The sequence below is a fragment of the Gadus chalcogrammus genome, chromosome 1 (assembly GCF_026213295.1).
Source record: "Gadus chalcogrammus isolate NIFS_2021 chromosome 1, NIFS_Gcha_1.0, whole genome shotgun sequence".
NCBI lineage: Eukaryota > Metazoa > Chordata > Actinopteri > Gadiformes > Gadidae > Gadus > Gadus chalcogrammus.
Window position 1 is genome coordinate 6,908,469 of NC_079412.1, and position 25,411 is coordinate 6,933,879.

The following is a 25,411-nucleotide window of genomic DNA, read 5'->3' on the forward strand; positions in this document are numbered from 1 at the left end:
GCAGAGGCAGAGCAGGGGGAAATTACAGCAGGCCTCCTCCGAGATCCTTATCGCGCACAGTCACAGGATATAGGCCAGGGTTGATGTACGACACATAATAACACACCGCCCCGCACCCGCCACCTGCCGCGCTGCTTTGTGTGCTGTTTGCTCCGTCTGGGGATGCGATAGGGGGGGGGGGGGGGGGGTTTAAGGGGGCGCTGGTTACATGGGGCCTGTGTTCATGTTCATGAGCATGTCTGCGCACGTTTCATGCAAAATATATATTTTTTTTTTTGCATGTTTGATTTATGCATACAGCGGCGTGTGCTCGCCGGAGCATGCGTGTTCATGTGTGTAGCCACCGCGTGTGTGCTTTTGGCTTCAAGGCCACACGCTCAAAACCTGCATCCTCATTAAGGACAACATTCGTCGGGGTATCATCGCTTGTGCATATTGAACAAGCCGGCCATCCTCTTCATCTCTATTAACCCTCCATCCACCCCCCCCGCTCCAGCTGCCCCACACCAGGCTGCGACGGCTGCGGCCACATCAGTGGGAGATACTCACGGCACAGAAGGTAGGGCAGATTAACAGCACACCGCCCCCCCCCCCCCCCCCCCCCCCTCTGCTCCACCCTCTGCCCCACCCCATCACCCAGCCCTCCCTGCACCCCTCAGCCACCCCCGCCTCGCCAGCATGCCCCCATCTCCCCCCAGCACTGTGCGTATAGGATCACGTCCCCTGTTCGATTCACCGCGTAGACGTTGGTGCATGTTTGTATGTTGTTGACTAATGCAGTGGTGGTTGTGGTGCGTCTTTGTGGTCACCGTGCTCCACCAAGAGCGGTATGCCCCCCCCGCCTCCTCTCCTGGTTCCTCCCCCCTCCCTCCCTCCCTCCCTCCCTCCCCCCCTCCCCTCTCCATTCTGCTCTCCAATCAGAAAGCCTCATAAAAATCCGAGGCCACGCGCTGGGGTGTAACTCCTATTTATTAGGGAGCGATATTGGCTCCTTAGCCATCTCTGTTCACATGTGTACTTGTGTGCGGGCAACAATTTCCAAACGCACTTTGTTTATAGATCACCTCCTCGATCTGCGAGTGCTCTCAGGTAGAGAGGAGCCGGGGGGGGGCGGGGGGGCGCGGGACGGGTTATTTATTGGATTTCACCCTCGGCTGCCTCTCCCCCCCCCCCCCTCCACGCTATTCGCGGTGTTCATTAAACGTTCCGCTCCGTTGGCCGCAATTGGTTGTTTCTGGCGTCTTGGCTGCTGCACATGGAGGCAAATATGGCGTCCCTTCGGGGCAAGAGTAGCTCGTCTAACTCATGGCACCGCTCCGCCCGGGCCATGTGACGGCCCGCACACATCATCTCTCCCCCCCCCCCCCCCCAACACCTCGGCACAGCCATGGAGCAATGGGAACTCACGCGGGTTGTTCCTCCTTCGTTTCGTGGTGTTGTTGTTGTAAAGTCCCTTCCCCTTCCTCCCTGTTATCCTCCTTTGCTCACTGTCTTCGTGTGCCTCCCCTCTCCCCTCCCTCTCTCCCCGTCCGATAGCGTGATGGGTTGCCCTATAGCCAGAAAACGCCGTATAGAGGAAGCGGAGCAGGGACAGGATCTGGAGCAGGACCCAGAAACAGAGGAACCCGCTTCCAAAAGGAAGACCCACCCGCTGAAGATGACCCTGGATGAGGGCTTCAGCACAGAGAGCGACGCCAGCAGTGAGTCGGAGGGAGAGGACGGAGCAGATCGAGGGAGGAGGGAGGAGAAACCTGTGGAGGAGGAGCTGGAGAGGGAGGAGATGACAGAGGACCTGACAGTCGGAGGGAGAATGTTGCAAGGACAGCGAGACGGACATGATGGTGAGGAAGAAGTGAAACAAGCCCAGCAAAATGAAGAAAAGGTAGAGGAAGAGGAGAGGAGAAAGGCAGATGAAGAAACATACCTTCAAGAGGAAGGCCACTCTGCAGACACTGCAGAACATGATGCTGAAGAAGGTAGGTTCTTCCATATGTAAAACATGGCACACTGTACTTTTTTCTTTATACAGTGTTCCACTATGATGAGGTTAAAAGGACAAAGCCCTCCTTTTTTCGCATAATCGATCGCCGACATGATTGACAAAATATAAGGGGAAACCATTTGAAGCACTAAAGAATAAATGTTGTTTGTCCTTGTCCTGTTCTTCTTCTCTGTTCTGATCAACTCTTGGCCTCCTCTGTCCACAGAAGAAGAGTGCATGATCCTGGAGCCAGAGCAGCACGCAGCGCCCCCTGCAGCCGGGGAGGCTGAATGCCTCTCTCGGAGAGCAGAGGACGTGGCCAAGTCGCTCCTGCACCTCGGCAGAGTGGAGCACTCCAACATCTCCACCGACACATCCGCCGGCTCTCCAACGGAGCAGCCTGTTGCCATAGAGACCGAGCAGAGTGCCGCCATGGCAGCGGAGGAGGGCAGGGTGGGGAAGGAGGAGCAGGAGGGGGAAATGAATCTGCAAGAAGAGGAACAGGAGGAGGTGGAGGAAGACAAAGATGAGTTATTGGAGGCATCCTCTACTCTCCATAAGGAGGCGGTGGAAGCAGTAGAAGAGGAGTTGGAGGAAGAGGATGAGGAGCAAGAGGATGAAGAAGAAGACCAGCATAAAAACAGTAGCGCGCGGGACTTTAGTCCCCCAGAATATAACAGGGACGTCCACTGTGGCCAGGATGAGGAAGGGCACAAAGAGGGGGCAGAGAAACAGGAAGCAAGGGGAGAGCCGGACGTCCCAGAAGAAGATTCTGAGGACGAGGAGAATTATTGTGCTCGGCCCCTCTCTGACGGGCCAAGTGCCATCCCCACTATCACCAGCACGGCAGCAGCTCAGGGAATACTCATCAAGAATGACAACCACAGAGACCGCAGTTTACTGCAAGACTACAACTCCTACAGGCTGAGTCCCCATGGGGAGCCTGCCTCCAACGGGGTCAGCCCACGCAATAGCTTCAACCCCAGCAGAGCTAGTCCACTTGAAAGATACCACGCCCACATAGCCAGCTCACTCCACCACTACAAGACCAGCCCTCCCCTGAACTACAACCCCCACTACCCCAGGGCCAGCCCGCTCCAGGACTACCTCCCGAACCTGCACCGAGAGAACTACAAGCCCCACAAGGCCTCCTCCTCGTCCTCCCCGGACGTCATCGAGGTACGCTCCGACCGGTCGGACGCCGAGCGGGACGGCGAGAACGGCGAGGAGGACGAGCGGGACGAGGACGAGGACAGCCTGTCCCAGCGCTCCACGGTGACGGACGAGTCGGAGATGTTCGACATGACCCGGGGGAACCTGGGGCTCTTGGAGCAGGCCATCGCCCTGAAGGCGGAGCAGGTGAAGCCCCCCGGCCCACACCTGCCCCACCACGCCGCGCCAGACATGCACCACCAGCGCTACTTTGCCATGGACGACCGACCCAAGCACCTGGACGCCCTGCGCAAGGGCTACTTCAGCAAAGGTAGGAGGGGAGGAGACTAGCGCTTTAAAGAAGTGAGAGACTCTAAACACTGTAAAAAAGACTCAATTAAACAACATCAAAAATGACATTGTCAAATGATGCGGCCCTTTTGTCGGCCCCTATGGCCCCTGCTCTTAACCTTCACTTTGATCAAAGATATTTAATCATACCGCATCAAAGCTGATCATGGTAGCACGTTGGACGGACTTTGAGGCACATACGCATGGGCACACTGTGTGCGGACATGGGTCTTAATAAAGTACATTGGTCTAAACAGAGCCGGTGTGCCAGATAAAGGACGCTGAGTCACGGCGTGTTTACACCGGGGCCCGAGGAGCTGAAGTGCTTCTGGCTCAGCGGCGTTCGGCGAAAGGAGCCGTGTCCTCAAAGGGCGGGGCCCAAAGGGAGCAGCGAGAGGACCACAACAGAGCGCAGTCGTGGGGGCGATGCAGAGCCCAGAGAGAGCGCGCTGACAGAGGGGGGGGGGGGGGGGGGGGGGGGTGGCTGCTGATCAACGCTCAGTGTTTGTTTACACGCCACATTGTGTTGGGTTGCCTTTGCATTTCATGCTGGCGTCTTGCCCACTTGTCACGCTACCACCGATGTAGCGCTAGGAGGCGGGGGGGCCGGCCCTGAGCTACCCCCCGCGGTGGAGGCGCTGTTAAACCAGCACTAATTAGGAGCTTCATGTCTCATTAACATTCAATTTGAAGGCCAATAGAGCAGTGCGCTGGCTTCTTGTGCCATCCCGACGCGTTTTATTTCCTCTGCCATCTTGCTCCGGTGACAGTATGTTTGTGCGGGGGGGGGGGGGGGGGGGGGGGGGGGGGGGGCGCACAGCTGCAAACGTCATCTAATTGACTCAACACTTTGCTAGGAGTGTTGACGGGGTGTGAGGCATACGTTTGCCAAGCAACTCAGCTAACCAGTGGGGTTGAAATGTAACGGGTTAAGTGAGTAAAAGCAGCTGAAGGCAGCTGCATTTCATATCGATTAGCACAGGAACATAAATGGTATTTAGTCATATGTAAAATACATTGCGCATTAAAAGTTGCACATAAACCATGAACATTGGTTCAACCAGGCTACACTTTTGTGCGCAGTTTATTTGAAATGATCAATTTCATGCTTAGATGAGCAGACTGCCTTCCACTGTTAAACACATTTGTCCTTTGTCCTCTAATTCATCTTTGATTCTCCCTCCACCTCCGTCTCTCCTCTGTTCCTCGTCTTTGTTCCATCCTCCTCTTCTTTCCCTTTCCTTTCCTCTAACTCTCTGCTTCCCCTCCCATCTCTCTTCCTATACCCCTCATATTTCTCCTCTCCATTTCCCCCTCTTCTTTTTTATCTCATCTCATTTTCTCCACACACGGCCACAAATCCATCTTCACTTTTCACATTGCCTTCCCCTTCGCGCTCTTCCCTCCCTGTCCATTCTTCCCCCATTCTCCCTAATCCTCTGGACACTTCCTGTCATTTTACTCTCTATTGCTCTCTCATTTGCTGTCATTATCTTTCATTCTCTCTCTCTCTCTCTCTCTCTCTCTCTCTCTCTCTCTCTCTCTCTCTCTCTCTCTCTCTCTCTCTCTCTCTCTCTCTCTCTCTCTCTCTCTCTCTCTCTCTCTCTCTCTCTCTCTCTCTCTCTCTCTCCAGAGAGCAGCAGGCCAGAGAAGCGGGAGATCAAGTGTCCGACCCCGGGCTGTGACGGGACGGGTCACGTGACCGGCCTCTACCCTCACCACCGCAGCCTGTCGGGCTGCCCCCACAAGGACCGCATCCCGCCCGAGAGTGAGTTCAGCGTTCGGGTTACACTCTCCTTATTTGCCTTTAAACTTTAAGGTTGGAAAGCAAATCGGTGTAAAGATAAGAAGAAACATAAATGGAATTGAGCCGCGTGAGCCCGAACCTTCGAGAAGACATGAAGAGAACCAACATGGAGGATCTTACAGAGTGTGTTGTCTTAACAATAGTCTCGTCATTGTTGGGCAATTTATATCCATAAATATATATATATATATATATAGAGAGAGAGAGAGAGAGAGAGAGAGAGAGAGAGAGAGAGAGAGAGAGAGAGAGAGAGAGAGAGAGAGAGAGAGAGAGAGAGAGAGAGATAGATAGATATATTCTCTTAGCCCAACCTGCAAGCTATTACCTATTTACTACATCATTCTCAAAATGGGATTTTCTCAAATCTTTCCCCAAATGACCAATTTGATTTAGAGTGAGAATAGCCACGTTGATCCGGTGCCGGGTGGCTGTTTTTGTTTTAAAAATATCAATCGTTTTCAACAAAAGTAAGACCAGGTTCTGTAAATGCTCCTTCTGTCTCTACCTTCTACACATGTACATCAGAGGAAAGGCCCTGTTATCCACACACCTGACAGTGTGATGCTGCTGTGTTGCCGTGGTACACATGGTCACTGCTCTCTGCTCCGAGGGGCCACCCCAACCCCCCCCCCCCCCCCCCCCCCCCCCGATGGAATTTACATTTAAATGAAAAGAAGTGTTATTTTAAACAGAGAGCCTCCCATTGATTAAGTAATTTTTTGTGCGTGTGCATGTGTGTGTGTGTGTGTGTGTGTGTGTGTGTGTGTGTGTGTGTGTGTGTGTGTGTGTGTGTGTGTGTGTGTGTGTGTGTGTGTGTGTGTGTGTGTGCAAACATAATATCCTTCCTCACAGTCCTGGCCATGCATGAGAATGTGTTGAAGTGTCCAACTCCAGGCTGCACCGGGCAGGGCCACGTCAACAGCAACCGGAACACACACCGCAGGTAAACACCACTGGATATACTCAGGCCTGTGTGTGTGTGTGTGTGTGTGTGTGGGTGTGTGTTTGTGTGTGTGTGTGTGTGTGCAAATACAAACATACCCGTGAAACATGTAGGCCTTCGTATTTCAGCCTCTGCTATCCATGTCATCCATGTAAACCTACGCCCTCCCCCTCCCTACAGTCTGTCAGGATGCCCGATCGCAGCGGCCGAGAAGCTGTCCAAGACCACAGACAAGCAGCTTCTCTCCCCGCCGCTCAGCGAGCACCTCAAAGGAAGCCCCAATGACCGAGTTCTGAGGTGAGGAGAATCAAGACAAAAAGACCCTCAAACACCTATGATTCGTTGAAACACAGACAGGCTTAGATATAACGCATTGTGTAGTGAAGTCTGGCATGATGTGTTGATATACAACATCAAAGTTCACATATTAACGGACAACAAATGCACCGTTCTGATTCCTCCGATTTTCTTAGGATTAACTGACCCATATTTACATTAATAATCAAAGATAAGAACGAAACTCACCCTTTAACCTGCCCACTGTGGCAGGAGTTCTGCCGATATTATACGCGTTATATTAATTCACGGCACACACGAGTCCTATTCAAGGTTAGCCTGTGCAGTGCTTGCATGTACTCACCGCAGATACAACGCGACCTTGCCTACTATGTCACTCCTCTGAAGAGAGCCAGCTTGGTTTTGATTGGACGAGGAGATCAATGAGCCAGGAAGACAACAGATAGGCTGGCTGTCCGTATCGGTCTTTGTAGTGGTGTCACCTCAAACACAAACGTCTCTCAATCGTGACTCATTCAACCAGCGGCCTCATCACCACAGCCAAAACAATGATAACACTAGTATTATGCTAAGTACACACTCTCCCTCATTGCTATTTTAATTAATAATGCAGCCGATAAGCTAATTATGCGAGTTATAGGGGCATTGTGGGGGGATAGAAAAAATAATTGCTTTCCTAGAGGAAAAGCTCATCTGCGTCCGACAAAGCATCATGGATTAAAACATAATAAGGCTCGGCTCGGTTTGTCCGCCCCTATTGTCATGAAGATGAGCCTGCATGTTATGTATGGAAAGCGCAGCAGAAGTCACTAAATATTCCATGCACATTCTGCATTCTAATGGAATTCATCTTGAATAAATAAAAAGCGAAATCCCCAGCGATCATTGGTAGAAAGCAATGTTGGGGGCTCACATTGTCAGGGAAACACCACTCTGGATGACCCTGTGTGTGTGTGTGTGTGTGTGTGTGTGTGTGTGTGTGTGTGTGTGTGTGTGTGTGTGTGTGTGTGTGCGTGTGCGTGTGTGTGTGCGTGTGTGTGTGTGTGTGTGTGTGTGTGCGTCTGTTTGTGTGTGTCTGTGGTGCTACTCTTGACCTAGCAGCATTGGGTTGCTTATGGTGTGTGTATTTATGTTTGTGTGTGTGTGTGTGGGGGGGGGGGGGGGGGGGGATTGTATCAGCTAATACAGGACATAGGAACGAGACCGGAGGGGAGATTGGTAGAGTGGGGGAGGGGGAGGGCGGAGCAAAGAGCTGGAAAGGTGACCCCACTACACCCACCTAGCCTCCCCTAGGAGAGGGAGGGAAGGCCTGTCCTCTTCCCTCTCAGCATTTCACTTTTATTTCATTCTCTTTCTTTTGTGCACTCTATCTCCCCCCCCCCCCCCCCCCCCCCTCATCCTTCTCTATCTGTGGGTTTACAACAACAAGTCTAACAAAAGCCGGGGCTCTCCAGGAAAACGAGAGGGCTTAAAGCTCATCAATTCCATGCTGTACAGCATGCAAATGTGCCCTCCACTGATAAGAGAGCTTTTAATCCTGCCGCACTCCTGCTAAGTGCACTGTTGCCCCTCTCACTTACTATCACCCTCTCTCATTCTCCTACTCGTTTATAGTCCGGTTTTCGTTTATTTATTTATTTGTTGGTCGCTCGTCCCAGTATCAGTTTGCCCTCCGTTCACTTCCATTTATGTGCATCGTGATGTGGGCCTACTGCCATTGTAAAGTGGGGCCCCATGATGCACTGCAGTATAAAGTAATGCACTCTACTCGTATACTATACTCTACTCTACTCTCGGCTCCACTTCCACTCCTCTATTTGTGTTTTTCCATTACACACTAATGGCTCAACCTGACTCAACTCTACTCCACTCGACTCTCTTTTGGTTCCTAGTAGATAGTACCAGTGTAGATAGTACCAGTGTAGATAGTACCAGTGTAGATAGTTCCCAATGTCATGGTCGTCATAGCGATGCCTCATGGATCCGCCATGTTGTCATGTTCAACACACAGAACAGAGGGTCGATCAGAAGGCTCGCTGCTCCTGGTTCTCAGTGTGTCTGTTCCTCAAAGTAAGGTGTTGTTCCACAGGCTAGAGAGAATACAAATATTACGACTGCTAGGGTAACTTCGTTACTTAAAGATTGTTGGGTTTGCGCAGGAAGTTTGCAAAACGAAGACGCATTGACACCATGACGCAGTCATTGCTCTAGTGAAGATTCTCTCCGACCAGTCCGTAGTTTTCAGTGTTTCACCTTCTGTTTTCCCCTTCTGGCATTGATTCAGCTCGCTTAGCACCTGATAGAGGTGATACCAAAAGAGAACCATGTACCAGGTAATATGGACAACTTTTTTCCAATGGAAAACCAAAAACGCAGAGAAGAGTAGAGTAGAGTTCAGCCATTACCACGCGGTGGAAGAGAGCCACATGCTACCCCACCCCTATCTATGCTACTCTACTCTAGTGCTTTATTCTACTAAATATTACTCTGCTCTAACCCTCCTCTCTTCTCTCTACCCTACTCTCATCGGCTCTTCTCTACTTTGTTGTGTTGCAGCGGCTCACAAAGCAGTGGTTTGACTTGTAAACGGAAGGTTGCTGGTTCAATCCCCGGCTCCACCGAGAGTGTCAAAATGTCCCTGAGCTAGACCTCTCACTCTAACTGCTCCTGACGAGCTGGCAGTAGTCCTGCATGGTTGACTTCGCAGTCGGGTGAATGTTTGGCAATATTGTTAAGGGCATTGAGTGGCCACTGGTTAGAAAAGTGCAGCGTAAATGCAGTGCATTTAGTTGATACTACACCACTCAACTCTTCTCCTGTGCATCCCTTCATTGACTCCTTTGCCCCTCCTCCAGGCCCATGTGCTTCGTGAAGCAGCTGGAGCTGCCCCAGTACGGGGCCTACCGTCCCAACATGTCGTCCACCACGCCCCGCGCCAACCTGGCCAAGGAGCTGGAGAAGTACTCCAAGGTGTCCTTCGATTATGCAAGCTTCGACGTCCAGGTGTTCGGGAAGCGCATGCTCGCACCAAAGATGCCCACCAGCGACACCTCACCGCGCGCCTTCAGGGGTGAGTCCCCGGGGATCCGTCGTTGTAAGGTCTCCTTTCCGCGTTCTGTGCTGCCTATAAGCCGCTGGTGGAGTACGGACGGCCCTAAAGCTAGGGTTGTGTTTGCCCCCCACAGCCAAGCCCTCCGTCCCCAAGTCCCTGTCCCCCAGCCTCTGTCTCCATGGTTACGGCAAGGGGGCCCCAGCCTACGACTACGCCCACGACGCCGAGGCGGCGCACATGGCCGCCACCGCCATCCTCAACCTGTCCACGCGCTGCTGGGAGAAACCAGAGAACCTCAGCACCAAGCCCGACACCAAGGTACCCAGGGCCCCCACACGTTGATCTGGTTACCAAGGTACCCAGGGCCCCCACACGTTGATCTGGTTACCAAGGTACCCAGGGGCCCCACACGTTGATTTGGTTACCAAGGTACCCAGGGGCCCCACACGTTGATCTGGTTACCAAGGTACCCAGGGCCCCCACACGTTGATCTGGTTACCAAGGTACCCAGGGCCCCCACACGTTGATCTGGTTACCAAGGTACCCAGGGCCCCCACACGTTGATCTGGTTACCAAGGTACCCAGGGCCCCCACACGTTGATCTGGTTACCAAGGTACCCAGGGCCCCCACACGTTGATCTGGTTACCAAGGTACCCAGGGGCCCTGGTTAAACAAGGTACCCACGGGCCCCCCTAAGACATGAACATCAGAGGTTAGTTATTCCAAAATTAATCTTGACGTTTAGACGACCACATTAAAAGACATACACATCCAAACACTTAAATATCGGGCCTCATCGTCCAGAGATCCTTCCAGGTGGAGGCATCAGGCAAACGACACATTTGTGGAAAGAGGGAGGACTATTAAAACTGTAATGAAGTCATGCAGCTGAAGATATATTTATTGCAAAAAATACTGCAGCCTTTTTGTCACTTCAACTGTTCTGTCAATATAGCAACAACTATTCCTCTTCCCCAAGTGCTGCGGAAATAGAGATTGTATTAACTGATTGTATTGCAGATTGAACCTTGGAAGCCAAGCTGAGGGAGATTAGAGGAGAGTGAAAGAGAGAGAGGGAGATATAGAGAGAGAGAGTGAGAGAGAGAGAGAGAGAGAGAGAGAGAGAGAGAGAGAGAGAGAGAGAGAGAGAGAGAGAGAGAGAGAGAGAGAGAGAGAGAGAGAGAGAGAGACAGAGACAGAGACAGAGACAGAGAGACAGAGACAGAGAGACAGAGAGAGAGATAGGTAGAGTGGAAGAGAGACAGAGACAGAGAGAGAGATAAGTAGAGAAGGAGATAGACAGAGACAGAGAGAGAGAGAGAGAGCATAGAGAGTAGAAAGAGAGAGCAGAGAGAGTAGAGAGAGAGAGGGACAGAGAGACAAAGACAGAGATAGAGAAGGACAGGGTTTGTGGGCCTAAATAAAAGACTGATATTTTGTTTTCTACCTATGTCTCCTCTCCCACTCCTCCTGTGTGCCCCTCTCTCCCACCAGCCCTCTGTCTGAATACATCATAAGGGACACATTGGTGTTGAGGCGCGGTTGCATCACCTCTCACACTCCCTTCTTCATCTTCTCGTCCCTCACGCTTGCTGTGTTTTGTTATTGAATTTGGCCAACCGCCATTTCCCCTGGACTACTTTTACTCCAGTTAGCCTTCCTGCCATTATTTGTTGGACGGAAATCAACCTCTCCCTCTCCCTCTCCCTCTCCCTCTCCCTCTCCCTCTCCCTCTCCCTCTCCCTCTCCCTCTCCCTCTCCCTCTCCCTCTCCCTCCCTCTCCCTCCCTTTCCCCCTCCCTCTTCCACTCTCTCTTTCGCTCCTCCCTCTCTCTTAAGCTGTCTCTCAATATTTTCCTGTTACTTTCTATGTTTCACTGTTTTAATATGCTTGTCTCTGTAACAACCTTTCTCTCTATCTCTCTCTCTCTCTCTCTCTCTCTCTCTCTCTCTCTCTCTCTTTGCCTCTCACTTTGCCTCTCTCCCTCTCTCTCTTTTATTTTCCCTCTGTGTGCACAGGAGGAGTAATTGAAGCACAGCTTACCCCCACATTGTGATTTTTAAAAGCCTTTTTGCCTCACAGAGTGCAAGAGAGAGAGAGAGAGGGAGACTGACTGCTTTATAATTCTTTCGATTTCCTGACACAATTTTAAGAGAATATAAAAGAGGCAAAGCTGGATATATCTGGCAGCATGTTGATCCACAGGGCGAATCCACGCCCGGGCTTAGCAGAACATCAACATGTCAGAGCTCATTTAGAAATCAACATCAAACATCACATTACATATTAAAACATTTGGCTAATCAACCAGAGAGGGGGACGTTTTCCTGGGATCTGTTCCCAGTTCTCACTTCCACCGTTTCAGCCTTTTTTTTTCTCTCATCACATAAGAACGCCATTTTGATTTGAATACTGCTGTTCCTCGCTCCTTGCTCTACATCCATTCACACATCGGGCCGGTGGTACACTAGATTGGACTTCTTGGCTATCGGACATAGAAGTTTATTACCAACATGTTTTGCAAAGGAAGGCCCTCATCAAGCTGATTCTTGCCTGTGTGCTGTGATCACAAAGAGGCCTGATTGGGTCCAATATAGACTGCTGCGGCTTCTTTCATCTGCCTTTCTAAGAGTGTGTAGCACCCTATCATAGGCACTAAACTAGCAAACAAATATATTTTGTCAAGGAAAGCATTAAAGGAAGATGTAGCCACTATAACCAATGTTTACAAGGTTAAATATACTTTTTGGATTTCTAACTTTAGAGTTGCATAACGTCACAAAGTAACACATTTTTCTATAGAGTATATGCACCAAATTGCAACACAACTACCCTCAAGAGGGTAGTTATAGCATAAAGAACGACAGGATCCGTTGTCATTATACATGCGCCACATAGCGTCTACTACTATTGGCTCATCGTCCTGGGACATTGCTTCTTACAGTAGATAATGTCTGGTGTCCGGTATTATTTCAGATTGACAGTGTCTTCTGTGTCAGTGCTTGCTGCAGGCTCCACTCCCTATGGCCCCCTGAATGGAGACCTGATGGCTCTGTGCAGTGAGGCTGAACCCTCTCTCACCCCTCTCGCTCCAGGAGACGGACATCGAGGTGGACGAGAACGGCACCCTGGACCTGAGCATGAAGAAGGCCATCAAGCGGGAGGGCAGCCTGTCAGGGGCCAGCCCCGGGGTCGGCTCCCCGGGCCCCTCCTCGAGTGCGTCCTCCTCTTCCCCCCATCCCCACGGCGACGGCAGCGGGATGACGTCGCCGCACCATGGCCACGCCTACAAGCAGGAGGAGTGGGAGGGACCTCTGGACTACACCAAGCCCAACCGCCAACGGGAGGAGGACATGGACGAGGTCAGGGAGCAGAGAGACACTGTCTGTCTGTCTGTCTGTGGGGGGACACTGAGGGCAGTACACTGTCTGTCTGTCTGTCTGTCTGGGACAGGGACACTGAGGGCAGTACACTGTCTGTCTGTCTGTGGGGTACAGGGACACTTAGGGCAGGGGTTTATTACAAACTGTGCTACCTCAAATCAGGAGACAAACAGCTTCCTCTGGGCTGGAATGTGCTTGTTTGAGGTTGTTTTTTCTTTATTTTCCTCAAACTTTTTGCAGCACGCTTCAGAATTATTTGAGTTGTGTTTTCATCATTAATTCAGGGGAGAGTGGAAGCCCTGCTCTCTTTACTGGGAGGTGTATTGTTCTGTTAAACGTGCCATGTGCACATCAGAGTGCGTGTCAGGTATATTGCACCATCCCGGCTTTGGCACATATGCAAATTTCTCACTCCTTTGAACTTTTCAAAAGAAACACAAAGGGCCATGAATGTTAATTTTTGATGAGTCCACTCGCCGGCTTTGGAAGCAGCACTTGTCTACAAAGAGTAATGCAGAAGAGAAATAGAAAAGGAAAGAATAATTGTGTATTGTTCATTTTACTTAGAAATGCAGAGGCTGCATTTAGTAAACAACAAGGTAATGAAAAAGTATTCTCTGAACCAAAACATGATTTAAAAATAAACCCAAGCCACACAAACAGCACTTTACACGTTATTCAAAGAACCACACACAAAGACACACACACACACACACACACACACACACACACACACACACACACACACACACACACACACACACACACACACACACACACACACACACACACACACACACACACCCACCCACGCACCCATGCAGAGGTCCGATCAGGAGGGCAGCTGTGGTACCGGAGGTATGACCGGACTGGGAGTTGCTGGTTCGTTCCCTGCTCATGTGGATCGCCCCTTCTCTGCTAATTGTTTGTGTAAAGGTGTTAATGCTCCCCAGAGGTCAAAGCAGCATACGCAGTCCAATGACTATTTGTGATGGGTTTTATTTTCAGACCGAGCACACCGGTCAGTCCTTTGCGTCGTCCGACCAGGAGGACTGTGACATGATGCAAGAGGGTCATGAGGACAGGAAGTACCCGGGAGAGGTCACCAGCCCAAACTACAAGGTCAAGTTCCCAGCCAAGGACGTCAAGAAAGACTTGCTCTTGTAAGTGAAGCCCAAAGGGAGGCCGATTAGTAACACTCGGACCGGCTGAGATCGAGTTACTCTTGGACACTCAATCTTACCCGTCCTTTCTCTCTTCCTACCCTTCCCTCCTTGTCTCCACCACTCATTTCATTGCCCCCGCCAGGTGCCCCACACCTGGCTGCGATGGCAGTGGTCACATCACAGGGAACTACGCGTCCCATCGCAGGTAGACCCACGCCCACATCTGTCTCAGGGCTTTTTTATTTGGTCCTGAGTCCCCAGAGGCAATAACATAACATGGGCAACAGGAAGCGAGGTCGATAAATGACTTTGATATGCATCAGTAATTTAAGGCCTTTGCCTGCAGTTTTGCTCTTCCTAAGTGACCTTGGTATGCCTTGCATTCTTGATTTTCCTTCACTCACGACTCCTTTTTTCCCACCCTCTCGCTCTCTCTCTCGCTCTCTCTCTCTCTCTCTCTCTCTCTCTCTCTCTCTCTCTCTCTCTCTCTCTCTCTCTCTCTCTGTCTCTCTTATTTTTCTCAATCCTCTTGCACCGGCGCCCTCTTTTTCTCTTTACTTTCATCTTGGGCCTCTGTACCTCCCCTCTCCTCCTCCCTGCTCCTCCTCCTCTCCCCCCCTTTTCTCCTTCAGTCTATCTGGGTGTCCTCTCGCTGATAAGAGCCTTCGCTCCCTCATGGCGGCCCACACTGCTGAGCTCAAGTATGTCTTCCTTTAACTTGACTTGCCCTTTCCTGTACCTGCCCCTTTCATGTGCTCTCGTTACACACTGACTCTGCTCCTCACTGACTCTGCTCCTCACTGACTCTGCTCCTCACTGACTCTGCTCCTCACTGACTCTGCCCCTCACTGACTCTGCTCCTCACTGACTCTGCTCCTCACTGACTCTGCTCCTCACTGACTCTGCTCCTCACTGACTCTGCTCCTCACTGACTCCTCACTGACTCTGCTCCTCACTCACTCTGCTCCTCACTCACTCTGCTCCTCACTGACTCTGCTCCTCACTCACTCTGCTCCTCACTGACTCTGCTCCTCACTCACTCTGCTCCTCACTGACTCTGCTCCTCACTGACTCTGCCCCTCACTGACTCTGCTCCTCACTGACTCTGCTCCTCACTGACTCTGCTCCTCACTGACTCTGCCCCTCACTCACTCTGCTCCTCACTGACTCACTGACGTGGTGATGCTGCCCTCTGTGCTGCTGTGTCCGTCACGGTTTCCTGCTCTCTATCTCGCCCTCTAATGTATTCTTATTGAATACTTATCAATTGTATTGTTACCTTTTACAATTGTAGCCATACCTTCCATCGCAACATTTTTGCTTCGATGGCGGCAACAGAATCAGGAGAAAGGAACTCTGTGAGAAAGATGGGACATGTTTGGATAATTTATAACGCCCGCATAATATCATTCATTAGTATATGCTACACCTGAACCTCCTAAGATGGTGCAATTTGATTGTTTTACTATCTCGGGATATTGGGCAACATCCCATTATTGAGATCTCAAACTCGGGATATTGCGTGGCGGTAATAATAAAAACGCTAATAAAAACAAATAAACCGCTAATAAAAACAATTAAATCCCGGCAAAAAGTGTTATGTTGCTTATTTTTGGAGTGTCACCTCAGGCTCCATGAATAGTGTACTGTAATACTATTCACTTCGCCTTTGGCGAATAATTGTTAATTAGCGTTGAAGATGAAGCCATAAACCTTCTATAAACCATACTGGTTGCTTACTCTCTAAAGTATAACCTCTTGACCCCAGATGTCCAACACCTGGATGTGATGGATCAGGTCATATCACCGGAAACTACTCCTCTCATAGAAGGTAACACACACACACACACACACACACACACACACACACACACACACACACACACACACACACACACACACACACACACACACACACACACACACACACACACACACACAATCATGTACACACACGCACACACACACATCCACATGCACACACACACACACACACACACATATACACACACGCACACACGCACGCTAGCACGCACGCACAAACACACACACACACACAAACCCGCACGCTAACACACACACACACATACACACACACACTCATGTACACACATGCACAAACACACATCCACATGCACACACACACACACACACACACACACACACTTATACACACACGCACGCTAGCACGCACGCACAAACACACACACACACACAAACCTGACGCTAACACACACACACACACATGCACACACACACGCACACACACACGCACACACAAACACACACACACACGCACACGTACACGCACGCACACACACACACAGACTATATTTGAAAAAAACAATAATAATACTGATATACTGAGCTCACACAGTGCATACATATACACACACGGCTAGAGAAGTCTAGAGACAGGTCATGTCGGCATTAGACAGGGGCCACACAAACACACTATTTTTGAACCTTTCTATTACATAGTTTCTGGACATATTTGGCAGTTTTGTGCTAATTGCCATTCAACTAGATTTAACTCCTACTGGAGTTTTAACAGCTAATTGGTATTACCTCTTACCTCTTCTGGAACTCTTTGAAAAGCTTACTTCCCTATAGTGTTTTTATCTTTATGTGTATAAGATATAAAGTCATGTCCAACGTTGGTACTTTGGACCGGCGGGGCCGCACTCAGGTGACATCTTGTTGAAGATCTTTTCCCGCCCTATGTTATCAACTCCATACTCTCTGTTTTCAGTCTGTCTGGGTGCCCGCGTGCCAAGAAAAGTGGAATTAAAACATCTCCTACCAAGGACAACCAGGAGGACTCCGAGCTCTTAAAGTTCGTACCGCTCAGAAAAGCCATAATGCCAGCTTTTAGTACAACTAATGGGACAAGTAAAAAGATCACAGTGCAACCAATAAAACCAACAGGGACAGTCATTCATGAGTCATAGATAGAACCAGTGGTGACCGAATGCCTCAATAAGTCACCTGTTCATGGGATGATACACTCTCTACATGCTGACTCCATTGACCTCAGTTCATGGTAGAGTAATGCAGCTTAGATTGCCAATACATCAGACATATATGTGCTACATCTTGTATTTGCACCATTTAATGCACAAGCATTGTGTCTTCTTCTGTCTTGATAACAGCTTGGTTAACAGCTTGTGTGTCATTGATGTGGTTTAACATGGGTTTCAGAGAAAACCTTGTTATGTGTCTGTAGCGTTGTTGCATTATTGTAATTCTCATGAAACTATGAAAGCTACAGTATGAAATGCTTAACTAAAAGGACCTTATACTTATCTATGTCATGCATCTTCTCAGTAGGTTGTCCTGTAATATGTTTACATAGTGTTCATTTAACCATTTGCACCATTGGATCTCCACCTCCTCCTCCACCTTCACCTCCTCCACCTCCTCTCCTCCCATCCTCCTCCTCCTCCCCCTCCTCCTCCTCCTCCTCCCCCTCCCCTCCTCCTCCTCCTCCCCCTCCTCCTCCTCCTCCTCCCCCTCCCCTCCTCCTCCTCCTCCTCCTCTTCTCCTCTTCCTCCTCCTCCTCCTCCTCCTCTCCTCTCCCCCTCCTCTCCTCCTCCTCCTCCTCCACCTCCCCCTCCTCCTCCTCTTCTCCTCTTCCTCCTCCTCCTCCTCCTCCTCCTCCTCCCCCTCCTCCTCCTCCCCCACCCCTCCTCCTCCTCCTCCCCCTCCCCTCCTCCTCTTCCTCCTCACCTCCACCCCTCTCCCCTCCCTGGAGCCCCCTCTCTAACCCTCTCCCTCCCTCTGCCTCCCCCCAGCCGGTGCCCTGTGCCAGGCTGTGACAGCCTGGGCCACATCAGCGGGAAGTACGCCACGCACCGCAGCGCCTACGGCTGCCCGCTGGCCGCGCGGCGCCAGAAGGAGGGCGTCCTGAACGGGGCCCCCTTCAACTGGAAGGCCTTCAAGACCGAGGGCCCCACCTGCCCCACGCCGGGCTGCGACGGCTCGGGACACGCCAACGGGAGCTTCCTCACCCACCGCAGGTACGTACCCCCGAGTGCTGGACCGCTCCGGTCAGAGACAGAGGTGCTGGGACCGGTGGCCATGGGAACACCAGGCTCGTGTTGCATGGATAACCACTCTGCTGCTCTGGACCTTCACCTGTCACCACGTTGGCCCTCGCTGTAAGGGCCCGTAGCTTCATGGTTCCTAAGGACTGCTCTGTTCCTCAGCCTCTCAGGTTGCCCCAGGGCCTCGTTTGCCAAGAAGAAAGCCAAGTTCTCTCCGGAAGACTACCTTAATGCCAAGTTCAGACCTGCTGACGGTAACATCACAATCACAAGTACATTAGCTGCCCTTACATCATGTTAGGCTCTTATTGTGTTACATTATATGATGTTACATATTATATTATATTCTATTGTTTTACATTGTTACATTGCATTAGATTCCATATTATAATGAATAACATGACCTTATCTCAGTTATCTTACATAAAATGACATTCAGCACACATTAAAAGATATGACATTATATTATGCAATACTACATTATATGACATTATATGGAATTACATTATATTGCATCTTATTATATTGTATTACATTATATTGATGCTATTATGTTAGGCTATATTCTACGATGTAACCTCATATTATGTTATATTACATGACTGTTATGTTTCACTACATTCTATTACATTACATCCTAGTGCGTCGTATTATCTTGCGTGGTATCCTGTAGGGTGACCTTTCTCTTCCGCCCCACCTAGTTCTGGACAACGATGAGGACATCCAGCAGCTCAACAAGGAGATCAACGACCTCAACGAGTCCAACACCGAGATGGAGGCGGACATGGAGAACCTGCAGACACAGGTAGGTTAACCTCTCTACCCGACCTGAGATGAAGCTGGTGGGTTTACCTCTCTACCCGCCCTGAGGTGAGGCTGATGGGTTAACCTCTCTACCCAAACTGAGGTGAGGCTGATGGGTTAACCTCTCTACCCACACTGAGGTGAGGCTGGTGGGTTTACCTCTCTACCCACACTGAAGTGAGGCTGGTGGGTTAACCTCTCTACCCACACTGAGGTGAGGCTGGTGGGTTAACCTCTCTACCCACACTGAAGTGAGGCTGGTGGGTTAACCTCTCTACCCACACTGAAGTGAGGCTGGTGGGTTAACCTCTCTACCCGCCCTGAGACGAGGCTGATGGGTTAACCTCTCTACCCACACTGAAGTGAGGCTGACCCAGGTGGGTTAACCTCACCATCCACACTGAGGTGAGGCTGACACAGGTGGGTTTACCTCTATATCCACACTGAGATAGAGGCTGGGCAACTTGCAGACAGGAGGGTTTCACTCCTTCTCTGCCACAAGTGAAGATCCAAGGGAAAGTACAGTTATACTTTCACTAGATCTGTCCTTATCTAAACCACTCTGCTCCTCCTTATAGTTCATTACCATGTTCATGTTTGGTTTATAACCAAGTGCTTGTAAGTAAACACCTCCTATTAATAAATGATTTAGTTATGGTAGAATAAGGAAATGACACAAGGCCGGTGTGGTGTTTAAGGTGCTCGAGGAGGAGGTCAGCTTCTACACCATGCATGTGGAATGAAGAGCAGCTGTCTGCTCTTATGCACCTCTTTAAATATGTTCTCAAAAGAACACGTGCATTTAGCCTCCCCCATATAAACATGGAAGAAGAACTTCTTCGTATCCATCACCCTTTCTCCTACAGGCTTTTACTTTCAGCACTGGGTTCTGTTTTACTCAGATAAACACACACACACACACACACACACACACACACACACACACACACACACACACACACACAGACACACACACACACACACAGCCCTCTTAGTGTGAGCTAGGCCCTGACGGTGTGTATGGGGGGGTCCAGCAGATCTCTTCCATGGAGAAGAACCTGAAGAGCATCGAGCAGGAGAACAAGGTGATGGAGGAGCAGAACGAGGCCCTCTTCATGGAGCTGTCGGGGCTCAGCCACGCCCTCATCCGCAGCCTCACCAACATACGGCTGCCACACATGGTGAGCACACACACACACACACACACACGCGCGCACACACACACACACACACACACACACACACACACACACACACACACACACACACACACACACACACACACACACACACACACACACGCCACACACACACGCCCAATAACCGGCTACCGGTTGCATCCATCTTGCCGAACCCTTGCTCTCAGTTGATAATAGGTTTCCATGTTCCTCCACTTGCAGCAGGAGCCAATCACAGAGCAGAACTTTGAGCGCTACGTCAGCACGCTGACCGACATGTACACCAACAAGGACTGCTTCCAGAGCCCGGAGAACAAGGCCCTGCTGGAGACCATCAACAAGGCTGTGAAGGGCATCAAGGTGTGACCGGTCCAGGCCTGTGTGTGGAGCATGGAGCTGGGAGGGGGGGGGGGGGGAGATGACACCCAAGGAGCAGGACGTCAGGATGAGAAGGAGGAGGAGGAGGACGTCCAGAGGCCGCTCATATATTATAACAGGAATTTCAAATACTTAATTAAAAAAAAAACAACGAAGGGCATTCAGGTTTTCTAACTAAATGGCAACTTCAAAGTTAACCCAGGGAGCGCTCTGTCTAGCAAAGATCTCAACGACAAGAAGAGCAACGAGGACCAAAACCCACACCGATGCTGCTGCTGGGATTGGAGAAGGAGAGAGGAACCAAAACATTTGGGTCAGAGTGGATGAAATGGGGAATAACGGTACGAGATATTTGGCAGATTTTAATTTGCTGTATGTTGAGCTGTTTTGTGTCCTTATTGTTTTTTTTAATGGAGGTCTTTTGAAGGTGATTAGTTAATAAGTCCTCCTGGCCAGGGGACAGGAGAGCTGATGAGCTGAAGAGTGCTACAGGTAGACCTCTTCTCACATTCCTTCTGAAACATTCAAGGTTTCCTTTGGGAGTTAATGAGCTGGAGAGGCTTGAAGGCTCTGCTATCTATCAATGAGCGCACAACTGAGCAATATCAAAAGCAAAACGCTGAACTTTATGTTGTTGCTGTGGCAAGACATCAACAGTGCAAAGCTGACTGGAAAAGGAGAAGTGACTTCAGGAGGGCTGACAGTGCTCTGCTCTACTGTAACAGTTCAGGTTGGACCCATTTTAAACAACAACTAGACATGATAGAGGTAATATTGTTCACATGTCAACCAGTTAGTCATATCAATAATATTTATCAACATAGAAAATGCACTTCATTTCAATGACTAGTTTTGTGGTACAATAATTATTGTAATATATTGATTATTTAAATTTGTGAACTTTTAAATTGTAATTTATTGCCATTTACGTTTTATCAATGTTTATTTATTTGAATTAAGCTATTTATTAATGTTGTTTTGTTAAAAAAAACAATGCATCTCTAATGATTAAGATAGTCAAAGTGATTTCGGAATATTTTAAAAATCTATATAGATAACCAACCACACTTATTTAGTTTTAAATACTTTTTGAAAGCATTTTTAATTGCTAATATTTTATATCCAACAAAGTTTTGATAATTTTCTAAGAAAAAGTTTTCCTTTTTGTTGATATCGATTTTTCCCCATTTTGCTCATTATGTTACTGGTACATTCTAAACAGCCTGCTGAAAAAGAAAGTATGTATTTATTATTTATTTAATATGAAACAATTTGACTGTGATACGGTAGTACATTTATTTTGTTATTTATGTGCGTGTTGTGATGGCTAAGTCTGAGTATTCTTAAACTTAAAAACATCCACAGCTAATATTTAAATAAAGAGAAAAATCAATACAAAAAGCGTTTGATTACTTAGGCTTACATAGACATACCAGCAGTACCCCTTAGGGGTTTAAAAAAAGAAGCAAAATAACCAACAATAGCAATTGTCGTTCTTTTGGTATCTGGTTTCTGTGTGTCAGCCATCTTGTGTTTGCTTTCGTCAGGTGAAATCAGACCAATAAAATAAAGAGAAAATCAGCATAAATCAAATGTTACCTCTCCCAAGCGCTTTGTAGCAACCAGCACTGGTTCACCCAAACCTGTCATGTACCATAGTAATGCCTTTTGATGAATTATATCTGTTTCTGTTTAATGTTTCTTTTTTTTTTTTTTTTTAATTATTTTTCAACCAAATGGTACATTTATTGGGCTATTTTCCAGCAATGGGTTTAGGTTGGATGTATTGGTCTAAAACACACAGAAACACTGACATATCCAACCCTCAAGGACAAGATGGCCTCCTTTTGACAAATTTATATCGGATAAGCATATACACCTTTGTAGCCTTACTCTAGATTTTAATTTTTTGATGCACGAAGTGCCACTAATAAACCCTCACTTTCTTTCCTGATTACTCATATTCTGCGATGTAACGCAGTGTAACGCACTGTTACTCTACAGTGTACCACAGTGTGACGCACTGTTACTCTGCGATGTAACGCAGTGTAACGCACTGTTGCTCTGCAATGTACCGCAGTGTCTGGCCAGGGGCCGTGGCATCAGAGTGATTGTTTCAGATGCCTTTATTTCTCTGCCAAGATGGCCATACGTACGCTATATATACATTCTGTATAAATAGACCTTAAAGATGCTATATATATGAATATAAACATACCTATATTTTTCCAGTGTAATTGTTGACTTGCTCTTACTTCTTGTATTCGCTTATCAGAGGTTCACTAGCTGTCTGAGAGGGATGCAAGGAATGTTCTGGTTACAGTTGATTATAAACGTATTAGTGATGAATAACCGTCCATTTGATATCATTCAGAAACCGCCCCGCTATTCTGTTGATTGTCCAGGCGATAGGCGTAAAGAGGCGAAACAGTTCATTTACTAAACTTCAGTCGTCATTGTTTTTTTTCTTTTCACTTCTTCTATGGATGCTGTGTAGTACTCGATGAAAACTTGTACTGTATGTTGTGCTGCCCTATTTGAAAAATGGATGACAAAATGCAGGCCGTTTCAAGCCCCTTTTGTTCCTAAGTGTCATGTGACTTCATGTACAAGTAAAAGGTGATGCCTCTGAATAATGTTCTGCACAAACTGTACAGCTATGTTGTGCAGCTGTTGTATTGTTATGGTAAGGCCTGCTCTCTGTGATACTCGCCCATGTAGAACCTTAACAAATGCAAACAAAAAAAAGAAAAGAGAAAAAAGAAATGCTGGACCCCTTGGTCTCTGTGTGTTGCGAGCTACTGTGCTGTACTCTAGAATAACCTGTTAGACTCAAAAGGCATGTTGTAAATGTGCTTTTTATTAGCCAATGTAGAATCAAACTACCTTGTGCACTTCCTCAATAACCATTGAAAATGCCAGCATGTGGAGTTTTACCTTGTAGGAATACATGTAGATCATTGCCACTAGCACACGTCAGTACATTCACCCCACCAGAGGCTGTGTTAGCAAGAGATGCACCGTGTGATCCCTTTGATGTAAAAAAACAACAACATCCAATAACAAAATCCAACATTTGGCCAGATGCTGGAAGGGTTCTGAATCAGTGGTGTGATTCAGGATTGAACCAGTGTTTGACAAAGCTTGGGGTTGTGTGATGAGGAGAGTGATACCATCTCTTTCAAACAAGCCACTCTGAGCCCACCAAAATAGATTGTTAGAAGACAGTGTTTGGTTCTCAGGTGAGCGGGGAGAGCGCCGCCACTCAGCAGAGCAGAGTGCAGCCATGAGGGTCAGCTCGTCGGCTCAGGCCAGAGGCACTACAGCGGCGTAGGCAGCGAGTGTGTGAGATGAGATGAGTGTGGGAGTGGAGATTGATTCAGCGGGCCGCTCCATCTCCCTCGCTGAGGTTAGGGAGGAGGCGTTTAGTGCATAAATATGTATCTGTCACTCGAAGGAATGTCAAAGCTTTTCATGACTTTTATACCCTGCCCTCCCTCGCGTCTACTCTAACCTTTCCACGGGGTGGATGTGTTATTTTATGCATTTGATTAACCAAGTAGCTTATTCTTCATGTCTTGAGATTCATAACCATGCTACATTTGGGTATTAAGACTGAATATTTTCCTAACTTATTTGATATGGCATGACCCCTTCTAAATGACTTGATCGGTTATCTAATGAGGTATGCCAGTAGTACTACATGAAACGCAGAACCTTTCCCCAAATGGCCCTTAAGGAGGGTAAACGTTATCGATGGTTATATTTTGCGCCCACGCACAATTCTCTTTACTTAAATGTACTGGGTAATAGAAGATATTTTTTGTAACAAAGAAAAGTATGAACCAAAACCGGTTAGTCTTGTTTCCCAAGACTCCCCTTAAGCGGGAATTAAACTCAAAACAGCATCCGGGAAAACAAGCCTGACCAAAATACCGTTCAATCTTTAGAGAAAGGAGCCCCCTTCTGCTGTAATCTGGTTTCAGATTAGTTTTAATTTAGAACACAAACTAGACACAAGCAGAATAACCGCGCGCACGGAACAGAGAAACTAAAAATCCACTAAACACTGAGCAGGCAGAAAGGTCAGTTTAAGTGGCCCTTTTCATCAAGCTGAAGTCAACCAAAAGCCCCCCATGTACCAACACCCCACCCATAGATCACCTGTGTTCGTTGATCTGTGTGTTCTGATCATGTGTGCCTTTCTCACATCATTCATTTCAAGAAAATATATGTTTACACAGACCTGTTTCCAGTCCCACTTACAAATATTCAATTGGGATCTGAATCTCTTTATCAGTTATTTCGGTGAAGGTCAGGTTACTGTTTAACAAGAAACAAAAACGAACAAACAAACACAAATGTGTCTTTCACTGTATGTGCAGGTGGTGGGTATGGATATCGCCATGGTGACACAACTGTTCATTTACAGAGGCATACAAAACATGTGAGGTGAAGAAACTGTGATCCGATGCTGTCAATTCAGGTATTAAAGCTGCATGGACAGTTTCTGTAAAAGCAGTACATTGTCATCCTAGATAATGCATCAGTAGTGCAGGGCATTATTTTGAAACAACTGAAAGTCTCTGTACATATTTGTATTAAGAAGAAACAGTGTTATTGTTGTTGTAATGAAGACGAGTGGAAAATGTAAAACTAAAATACTAAATAGAGTTTGTGACTTACAGTGAAACTTGCCCAGCCAAGGCTTGCCCTGCTACCACATTTTTACAGAGATGAGATATTTTTACTGGGTGCTTTTCTAGGCATTGATATTGATATCTTTTTGAATAATTAACAAAACTTCCAACATTACAAGCACTTCCACAAAGATAGATTGTATGGTGATTTTTGTTACTTTTGTAGAAAGCC

The 25,411-nt window shown here is 48.3% G+C and overlaps 1 protein-coding gene across 1 annotated transcript in view; it reads left to right on the top strand.

Annotated features, from left to right (window-relative positions):
* myt1b (myelin transcription factor 1b) overlaps positions 1-20,527 on the top strand; it is a 25,236-nt gene extending 4,709 nt beyond the window's left edge. Inside the window, 20 exon segments of the mRNA XM_056602448.1 lie at positions 497-559; positions 1,537-1,937; positions 2,208-2,904; positions 2,971-3,464; positions 5,118-5,252; positions 6,144-6,234; positions 6,415-6,531; positions 9,387-9,601; positions 9,717-9,901; positions 12,680-12,946; positions 13,976-14,151; positions 14,276-14,338; positions 14,766-14,834; positions 15,902-15,964; positions 16,886-16,969; positions 17,928-18,152; positions 18,342-18,433; positions 18,881-18,984; positions 20,021-20,164; positions 20,384-20,527. Of these exon segments, the coding sequence (XP_056458423.1) occupies positions 497-559; positions 1,537-1,937; positions 2,208-2,904; positions 2,971-3,464; positions 5,118-5,252; positions 6,144-6,234; positions 6,415-6,531; positions 9,387-9,601; positions 9,717-9,901; positions 12,680-12,946; positions 13,976-14,151; positions 14,276-14,338; positions 14,766-14,834; positions 15,902-15,964; positions 16,886-16,969; positions 17,928-18,152; positions 18,342-18,433; positions 18,881-18,984; positions 20,021-20,164; positions 20,384-20,527 (3,829 nt within the window).
* The last annotated feature ends 4,884 nt before the right edge of the window (positions 20,528-25,411 follow it).